Source organism: Juglans regia, chromosome 3 (genome assembly GCF_001411555.2).
Source record: "Juglans regia cultivar Chandler chromosome 3, Walnut 2.0, whole genome shotgun sequence".
NCBI lineage: Eukaryota > Viridiplantae > Streptophyta > Magnoliopsida > Fagales > Juglandaceae > Juglans > Juglans regia.
Genome location: NC_049903.1, coordinates 5,319,997 through 5,330,075, shown reverse-complemented (window position 1 = coordinate 5,330,075; position 10,079 = coordinate 5,319,997). Strand labels below are relative to the sequence as shown.

The 10,079-nt window shown below is 34.0% G+C and overlaps 1 protein-coding gene across 1 annotated transcript; it reads left to right on the top strand.

Moving 5' to 3' along the window:
- Nucleotides 1–2,382: 2,382 nt before the first annotated feature.
- Nucleotides 2,383–9,905, top strand: LOC108990627 (general transcription and DNA repair factor IIH subunit TFB2). Its single transcript, XM_018964637.2, has 15 exons — nt 2,383–2,714; nt 3,196–3,363; nt 4,198–4,266; nt 4,738–4,831; nt 4,962–5,062; nt 5,182–5,227; nt 5,311–5,370; nt 5,963–6,031; nt 6,292–6,375; nt 6,501–6,584; nt 7,829–7,914; nt 8,822–8,912; nt 9,073–9,153; nt 9,364–9,438; nt 9,525–9,905. Exons 1-15 carry the CDS (start codon nt 2,602–2,604, stop codon nt 9,657–9,659), a joined length of 1,356 nt encoding a protein of 451 aa, XP_018820182.1. The 5' UTR covers nt 2,383–2,601; the 3' UTR covers nt 9,660–9,905.
- The last annotated feature ends 174 nt before the right edge of the window (nt 9,906–10,079 follow it).

The following is a 10,079-nucleotide window of genomic DNA, read 5'->3' as shown; positions in this document are numbered from 1 at the left end:
AAAGGCTAAGGCAATCCAAAATCTAACTTTAATGAATTTAAGTTCTTTTTATATTTATAAATTTTAATTTATTATTTAAATTATATTATAATTTGGGTCTAAAAAAAATTTTTAGACAATTTTTTTTTTAAAACACAATGTGTTAGCCTAGGCGAGGGGCAGGGCAGATAGGGTTTTTTCCCCCACCCGCCGGCACTGGGGCGGGATACCCCGCCCTTGCCTCCCAGGGGTGGGGGGCAGGGGAAAAACCCCAACCTCCCGCCTTGCACCATGTGGGTATCGCCCCTAATGTCAGCTGCTATTTAAAAAAAAAAATGGAAACGAAAACAAAAGCTAAAAGACCCATTTCACTTTCTATTTCCCACTTTTGAAGGTGCGAGACAATGATCTTCAAGTGTTGAAGCTCAAACAAAAACAAATGTTCTTCTCATTCCATAGACTGTTCTTCTCTCACTCTAATATAGGCAACTTCCTTTATGAGTTTTTAGCGTCTATGAGACAAGATAATTTCATTTCACATATTCTATTTTGTATTTCGTATTTTCAGATTAAAAAAGTTTTTTCTTCCAAAAAATGGTCTTATAAGTTTTTGCACCTTATTTTTCTACAAAATTTTAAGTCTTTTCCTTTGTTAATATTTTTCTTTCTTTCTAGATATTCAGTTTTTGTTCCTAAAATAGTGAGAATTTGCATATTTTTCATTTTAAAGTGTCAGGTTGTGATGAGGCTGACTGGTTTTGGTAGGGAGCTGAAATTCCATAGAGCTTTTATTGTCATTTTCATATTAGGGCAGGGTGGAGAGACTTTTGTGTGATTTTTCTAACTTGTCACTGTAGCAGCTAATAAATGGTTTGGTATTGGGATTGAGGAGAGGGAAGGATCTTGCCATCTTATAGCGTGGGTCTGAGGAGAGAGAGGAAAGGTCTTGCAGTTTTGGGATGGAGGAGAGGGAAGGGTTTTGCAGTGGGACAAATGAAAACTCAAAAAAAAAAAAAAATGTAGCGTTTTGTTTTTTGCCAACTTAGCAGCCGTTTACACGGCGCTTGAGGCAAGCGATTGTCTTAAGCATTTTTGTTTTTTCTTTTATTTGGTTTGTATGAACTTTGGGTCTTAGGGTTTTTTTTAATTCCTGGGTTTTTGTCTTTATGCATATTTGTAATCATCAGGTGTCTAGTTGTAACTATAATTTTTTTCCATCAAAAGTAAGAGCTATCAATAAAATTTAGGTATCGTATTCTTCTTAAAAATAGAAAAAGAAAAAAGGATTGTAACAAAGTGATTGTGTACCAGGTTAATCCCATTGAATCATGATTAATAATTGCACAATGCTTATTGTCCTTGATATTGAAGGTTTTTAATATTGCATATGAGATATTAACCATTGGGATTTCTCGTAAAGTCCCGCTAAAACTAAACTTGAGCATTTTTATCATATATTTATCTTTAAAAAATGATATTTACAATTTTAGATTGTAAAAGTACTGCACATTGTTTATAAAAAAAGTAAGTAAATATTAAATTTACATGATAAAAATTAATTTTTTAACGATAGACTCCACTCTATTTTAAAGAAAGTGTGCAAAATGTATATTAATACTATCTAGCATTATTCTTTTATCTCTAGATCCATAAAGGTTAAACTTTTTTTAATTTTAGGACAAGATTCTGAAGTGTTATACCAGTTCCTAGTATTTGGTGTTTTTTTTTTTTTTTTGTTTTGTGAAACACCTAATTTGAAAGACCTAGTAAGTGATTCATAACTTGAAATACGACATATTATCACCTACGATTAAAAATATGAAGAATAAAATTTTACATTCAATATTAGTAATGTGATGTATTTTTGTTTCAATTTTAAATATAAAAATATTATTTTTCATATTGTGAGGCACAAGCACATCATCACTGGGTACTGAGGCACATGCACATCATCCATCCTTCAGAATTGACCTCGTTACAAAAATTGAATGGTCACAGTCAATCAAACTGCGCCGTTACACAAGTGGCTCCGTTCGGATGTTGAGTCGAGTTAATATGAGTTTAATTTTTTATAAATAATAATAAGTTAAATAATGAATGTAATTTTATCTAAATTAAATTTAAAATATATTTAAAAGTTAAAATGAGTTTAATATTTTTTATAAAAAATTAAAAAATGTTATGAATTTTATATATAAAAATCTGTTAAATTGAAAAAAGCTGTAAATCCTATAAGAAAGTTTTGTGATGAATTTAATAATTTTAAAATTAAATATTTAGATATTAAATTTAACTTAAAATTAAATTAAATTTAACTGATTTTTGCCACCAAACGCAGCGTTATTATGCAAATCATATACAAGTATTCATTACCTTCAACATAAGTGACGCGGGGACATTCTCACGCCGTTAGTAGGAGCAACCCACCGAGGTCATAAAACGACGTCGCAATTCGTTTGTGGCGAACTCCCTGTAAAATCTCGGACATGTTTACGTCTTTGAACCTTTAGCTTGATTGAAACTCTGTAATCGAAAAGCCGAAAACCCTAAGATCGTAGTCGGATTCAGGAAAACATAAAATCTAATTAGGAAAAATAAAACGGAAAAGGAATCGTACTCGAAATGCCTCAGGTGAAGATAATCGCGAAGAATTTCATGGACATGGTGTCCTCCTTGCCCGCCATGAAGCTGGATAAACTATACGAGAATGCGTTCATCTGCGAAGCCATTCTCAGGTTCCGTCATTCTGTTCCTATACTGCTGTTTGTTTATGATCACTTCTTTCTATCCTTTATGCCCTAATGTATATACGTGTCGTTTTTCTTATCAATTACATATCATTTCCTGTTATTCATCCTCATTTGTAATACTGCTGGACTAATTCATTGCTAATAAATGCATCGTTGTACGCTAGTTGCTTCTTCGTCATTGATGATGGTTTCTTCGGAGTGATCTTTTGTTGTAAATTATCATAATTGATATCTATTTCCTTTCTAGATTTTTAGTTTGGCTAAATTGCTTGAAGATCAATTCCTGATGATGGAATATTGATATTGATATTTTCTGGAAAGAAAAGGAAATTCTGAGATGCTATATGTTCAATTTTCAGCATCACTTTGGTTTACATACATACAGTGGAAGTCCTAGAGACTTACTGCATTAAGTCAGTTCTCTGAGATATTGTGATAGCATTTGTGGCTTTCCTTTGGTACTCAGGTCACTGCCACCTCTTGCCAAGAAGTATGTTTTGCAAACGTTGTACATTGATGTTCCAATAACAGCCAAGTCAATGGAGGAGTGGGTGCTTCCAGATGGGTCCTCGAAGCATAGAGTTGCAATTGATAGATTGATTCAATTAAGGATATTCACTGAGACTGTTGACAGGTAAATGGCTTTTTCTTTACACTATATTCACAATATTTTGTACAAAGATTGAAGTATGTAAGAAATCCTTTTGCTCCTTTGAAGGTGTAAAAGATGGATTAAAAATAAAATACATGGAGTGAGGAGGAGATGAACCATTTAAAGAACTTTTTTTAAATTACTTTTTACTGCAACGACAACCAAAATGGTTGTATGATGTGAGCTATGGAAATGAGGAATGAATCTCTTGGGAAATACTGCCTTCCTTGGCATAAAATTATTTTCTGCACTAGAAAACACCTATGGAGCTTGCAACAAGGCTGTCATATCTTTGAAGCTTGACTTAGCTTGAGCAGGCATCCATGCCCATCCAATTGCAATACTTTTTTATGGGAAAACGGGATGGAAAACATACTCAAGTTTTGAGGTTTTTTCCGATATCCTGGGTTCTACTGTATTGGATGAAATGACTTCATGCTACGCAATATCATTATACATGCTTATGTGATAAGGCTGGAATTAAGTTTTTCATTCCACCTCATAATGAGTACCTCTGAAATTTCTCCACTTTCATTTTTTTAGTTGAGAATTTTTAAGAATTAAAAGTATATTTGGCTTTTAGTTGCATATTGGTGGAACTTCCAAAATGCTACATCTACCCAGTCTCTTAATTACTAATATTGTATGTTTTTGTTTTTGGTATAAAGGCCATACATTTTTTATACATTATTTGAGATGACATTCTGCCATCACTATTATCATTCTAATATTCATGTTTGGATTACTGGACTGCAGTTTTGAATCTGCCCATATTCTGTTGGCCTTTTACCATGAACTTTGATGTTTTGCTGGCAGGAGAAGGGAAACAACTTACAGAATTCATCCAACATTTCAGACAAACCTCCAAAAGCTTGTAACACTTGGGTGAGTTTAGATTCATTCCTGTAACTTTTACTTATATTAGTTAGCTTTGATGAATTTGTTTCTTGCCCTTTTCTTTGGATTGTGGGTTGTTGGGAGTCTACTAATTACAGAAAAAGGAATAGATCTACAATGGTTCAAGTATTCTATAAGTCACTCGTGTAGAGATTACATAATCTTTATTAGTTCCAATATGGAGTTTTAAAGGAAACAATTCAGGTTTTATTCTATGTTTATTTTATTTGATCATATGCTGTGGTGTTTTCTTATGAATGTATTTAATTTATGACATTGGAATGCATAGGTTATTAGAGTTGCTGTATAATTGAAATTTGAATGCCTATTATTTCAGTTTTCTAATGTCATGAAAAAACTACAAAAATATGATCATGCAGTCAATGATGTTTCGGTTATTGCAATGTTCAAGATGTTTTAACTTTATTTGGGATATGACCACATCATTTAATATGACAGTGAGGTTTTGCCAAGGGAACCGATGTCTTCTGACATAACAGTGAGGCTCCCAAGCTTGGAGGATCTTGAGGTTTATGCCCTTGCACAATGGGAGGTGCTAAGTTCATCTATATGTTTCGATTGTCTGTTTACTTGCACATGTTTTTTAGGAAATTTGTGTTTGCAACTACTCATTGTTCATTTTACTGACTACACTCTTGTGATTTTCTATTTTGTTAAATTAGTGTTTTTTGCTCCAACTTATAAACTCGGCTCAAGCTGAAAGGCCATTAAATATAAGCCCTTCTATGATGAAAGTTTTCCAGCGAGGCCTTTTGAGTCAAAGGTCATTCTCTCTTGTATCAATATAATCTATTGTAGTCGTATATATGCTTATTTTTTGTGTATACACAAGTATGCTGTATCTCATATTTGTTATGGTGATGTGTATGTGCATTATTACAGGGAGAAGGAAGCTCCACGATTAACTGAAAGTGGTTTTCAATTCTTGGTATGCATCATATGAATCATGATCTGCTTGCACTTCTTATGATGTGTTTTAATTGAAATATCTTTTATCTGTACAAATTATAGCTGATGGACACGAACGCACAACTTTGGTACATCATCAGAGAGTACATCTCTAATTCTGAGGTATGAGATAGTGAGATTTCTTTTCATAGTTCACTTTCCCACTTCCCTTGGTAGGTCCCCATCTCAAGTATATGTGTTTCTTCTACTTCAGAAATTTTGTCAACAGCATCATTAGAATTGGTTTCCCAAATCTCTCTCTCTCTCTCTCTCTCTGTTTTTTTTTTTAATGGTGCTTACTGATCATTGTAGAAATTTTATGGTTATATTATCAACGAACGAAACATTTGACCCTAGAGTCTTGCATAGTAGATGCTCACAATTTCCCCGTTTGATTAAAAAATTGTAACCATTTTTTTTTTCTGCAGAACAAAGCCAAAGTTAGGATGTTTTGTCTCTCTTGGTTCTTGTCTTTTATGCTTCCCAAAGTAGACCTTTTTTTCTCAAAAGATTTTACTCCCGAAAGGATCATTGTATTGTTTTTTGAATGAGTTATAGAGGGAAGTTCAATGATATTTTGTGTTGTGTTTCTTGAAATAGTTACTTGCCTTCTACTACTTATTTCTAGTTTGACTAGGTAGGATAACACAGCTTCATATTTTTCTGCATGATGCTGTTATTCACTTTACATCTGTTTTTTCTAATTTTGTTCCAGGAGCGAGGCGTGGATCCAGCTGATTTGATTTCATTCTTACTAGAGCTTAGTTTTCATGTCACTGGCAAGGTATTGGATATGCCTTGTTGAAAGGTTGCTTTAACTATTTTTCTTATCTTTTGGACAATGTTCTTTTAACCCAATGATAAACAAATAGTAAAGGGTGAGCCCTGGATTCAATCCTATGCAGGAGGGTGAATTACATTTACCAGTTAGAAAAATTAATTCTTGTATCATGTGTGGAGACCTGTCTGCCTGCTTTCTAGGAAGTTTCTTGCTTATTGCGGATATTTCATTGGCATGATGTCGTTTGCTTCATTATGTCTTAGGCATATAATAGTAACACGTTGACCGAGATTCAGAGGAGTTTGATTAAGGACCTCACAGATTTGGGATTGGTCAAACTCCAGCAGGTATTCTAGTTCTTCTTTTCTTTGTGTAGAATATTTTATTAGTTATAAAAAAAAATGACTTAATGATCCCTCAGATGATAGTTAGTATTGCTTTCCTAGAGGTTTGATTTTTGGCTTATCTACAGGGCAGGAAAGAGAGTTGGTTTATACCTACTAAATTAGCTACCAATCTTTCAGTAAGCTTGACAGATTCATCGGCACGGAAACAAGTATGTCTTCTGGGAAGGCCTGAATTATTGTTCAGTCCATAGATTCAGACTTTTTAAATCGGCAGTTTATTTCTTCTTCTTTTTTTGGGGGGGTTGCATTTTATTCCTATCTTCATTCTTGTTTGTTTGTGATATCACTGCCCCACGGTATGTGGCCTTACTCCCGAGGGGAAGACAAATCAGTCTTTCAGCGAACATAATTGGTATTTTCATTTTTGTGCGTGCCAAAGGTAATATAATGCAAGCCTTTATACTCTTGCTGGCTTGGACTCTGTAATATTATGTGCACATCTGTTTCCCGTGTACTTGGGCTCTTGCCTATTCTTATGATCAATAAAATCTTGTTTACCGATCAAAATAAAAAATGTGCACACCTGTTCTTTCTGTCTTGGCCCACTAGCTTCAGGAGCTAGCCAAAGTTTTGCTCTATTTTCTGATGGAGCCTCAGAAGAACTGCTTGTTTCTGCTCATCAGTTCTTTTGTAAAATTAAACCACAAACAATGCTGCTAACTTCTTGAAGAAGGTGGGAGTAGATATCTCATAACAATTCCTATAAAAAAGATATCTCATGACAGTTTCTTTCATAACAATTTATATATCTATACGAACCAGGATTTGGATGTTCTTCCTAGGTTTTTTTCTCTGTAGTATTTCGTAATTACTATCAGCTAAACCTGGATTGGAACTTAATTTCAGTATGTGGTCATACTTATAAAAAAAAAAATTAGTATGTGGTCATTACGGTCATATGTTCAAAAACAAGCATAAGTTGGTCTGTTTAAATTGGACATTAAATAAGCAAATTATTTTATCTGCATGGTATTGGTATCATGAAATATAGTGGTCCATTAATTGCAAGGTGTTGGCTGTCACATTTATACGCCTGCATTCTAAAACATACCCTTATCACTTATTGAGCAATTTTGGATTTTTGGGTTGTTTTGTTGTCAACAGCCCTGAAAACTGTCATTTGTAGGATAAATCGGATTTTTTTAACTCATTTTATTCACTCAAGGAGTGATTCATCTGAGTTCTTCTGACTGTCAATTTCAATCTTCGGTTCACCTGCCATGACTTTGATTAATACTTTTTCCTTGTTTAGATTGTAATAATACTTTTTTTTCTGATTCTTTCTGTCTTCCTTCTCTGCAATATTTTCCCAGTTAAGAATTGTGTGTGTGTGTGTGTGTGTATAGCAGCTATAAGTTTGTTAATACATATTCCATCTCTTGTTTTTTTCCAGGGGTTTGTGGTCGTGGAAACAAATTTTAGATTGTATGCGTACTCCTCTTCAAAGTTGCACTCTGAAGTTCTACGTCTTTTCTCAAGGTATGTAAGCCAATTGGTTGATAGAATCTTGTTGGCCTTCTTTTTTTAGTCAATCTCTTCTTCGTAGACAAGCTAATTGTTTGTGGGTATTGAATTTGTCAAGATGACTTTTGGAGAGGCCTTGATGTGGTTGTGAGATACTTGTTATCTTTTAAAATAATGAGGAGGTGCATAAACATGATAAAGCAGTAACCAAATAAAAGGAATTTGAAAAGAAAAACTATCTCAGTGAAGAACCTTGAGAGGTGCATTCTTTGGCGAAAGGCTTGATATTTTACTTTGTTAATCTTTTGGAAAAGTTTGAAGGTTAAACTTCATTGAGAACCTTTTGTCATCAATAGAACCACCTACTCAGTTCATTATCTTCCAATTATTCAGATCCAAGACTAGCACCATAAAAATTATAAGCATAAGAATCAGTAGTTTGTGATTTTCAAGTGATCCCTCTTTTGTATTACATATATGGCAGTTTTGGTTGAAGTGATTCTTTGAAAATCAGGAACCAGTTGCTTCTCATATCAAGTGGAATTGGGTTATCTGAACGGTGAACATTAAAGTGAATTCTTTACATACTGCTCTAAACAAGTCTCTAAATATTTTATTACTAGAACTCATTCATATTTGAAAATGTTTCTAAACAGACCAATAATATTGACAAAGTGCCAACATTATGTCAATTCTTCCATATGATATCGATATTTTTTTTTATATCTAAAGAATCGAGTATTTCTCTTTTGTATCTTTCATTGAATTCATGTCTTGAATGCCTATATCGGTTTTACGGTAGACTTTCTCTTTACTGCTATCTAGCTCAGTGTTATTGTTATCATCTTCCTGCTATCCAGGTGGCGTTATTATATTTTCTTGATCCTTTCTTAGATGAAAAATGCTGTGCTTGCATATGCAGGATAGAGTATCAACTTCCTAATCTTATAGTCGGGGCAATCACAAAAGAAAGTTTATATAATGCCTTTGAAAATGGTATTGCAGCAGAGCAGGCAAGTGTAGATTTCTAGTCTGCTCTAATGCCTTCTAGTATACAACTCAACAATTCATCAAAAAATTTACAACTCAACTTCATTAAGCTTAAGACTCGCTACATGGATCCATTTACGCAAGTTGAGCCTCTCTGGGTTAACTCCTGAACAATATTTGCAGATAATTACCTTTCTTCAGCAGAATGCCCATCCTCGTGTAGCAGAGAGAATACCATCTGTACCTGAAAATGTCACGGATCAGGTTTCAGTTTTTCTCAGTATTCATCTTTGTATTTAACATACATACATACATACATATATATATATATATTTAAGCTCCTTTCTTGTCGTCTAATTTATGTGATTCTATTTGACCTTGGAGTTGGCAGTGCTCTTTTATGTATGAACAGAGCTCTTAAAATTTGTTTGTTTATTTTCCATGATTTTCTTTGTTTTCTGTTGTCTTCGACAGATTAGGCTGTGGGAATCAGATCTTAATAGAGTTGAGATGAGTCCTGCACATTACTACGATGAATTTCCTTCTAGGGTACTAATAATTTGGTACCTTAATGAGTGACATGCAACGACTACATTTTCTCATGATTGTATCTGATTGTATCTTATGTCATGCAGGATGTCTTTGAGGCTGCTTGTGATTACGCACGAGAGTGGAATGGGTTGCTATGGGAGGATTCAAAAAGCATGCGTATAGTAGTCAAAGCAGAAATACACAGCCATATGCGTGAACATTTACGCCGTCAAAAGTAGTAGCAGCAGCTCGGATATTATTTAATCGGTCTGTGATGAAGATAACGGGAAACAATCGATTTCAGGCAGAGCAATAGGCAGCTGAACATGCTGTGAGATGCTAAGAGAGGGTGTCGCCTATCTCTCGTAGTACAGATCACGCGAGTATAATGTCCTCTTTAATTAGAATTGTTGAATCAAAGGATCTCCATGTATCATATTATATTTTTTAGTTTTTTATAATATATATTTTATTTTCTCCATTTATCTCGAGCATTTTTTATCATTTCTGTGCACTCATCTTTCTTTTGTAAGATGGTCGTGACATGTGCATGGCCTTTTAAAGATGGTTGAAATTTTGAAACATGACAAACATGAAGTCACAGTACTAATCTTTGATTTCATTAGGCCAGCATTCGGCAGCACATTTTTAATGTATTC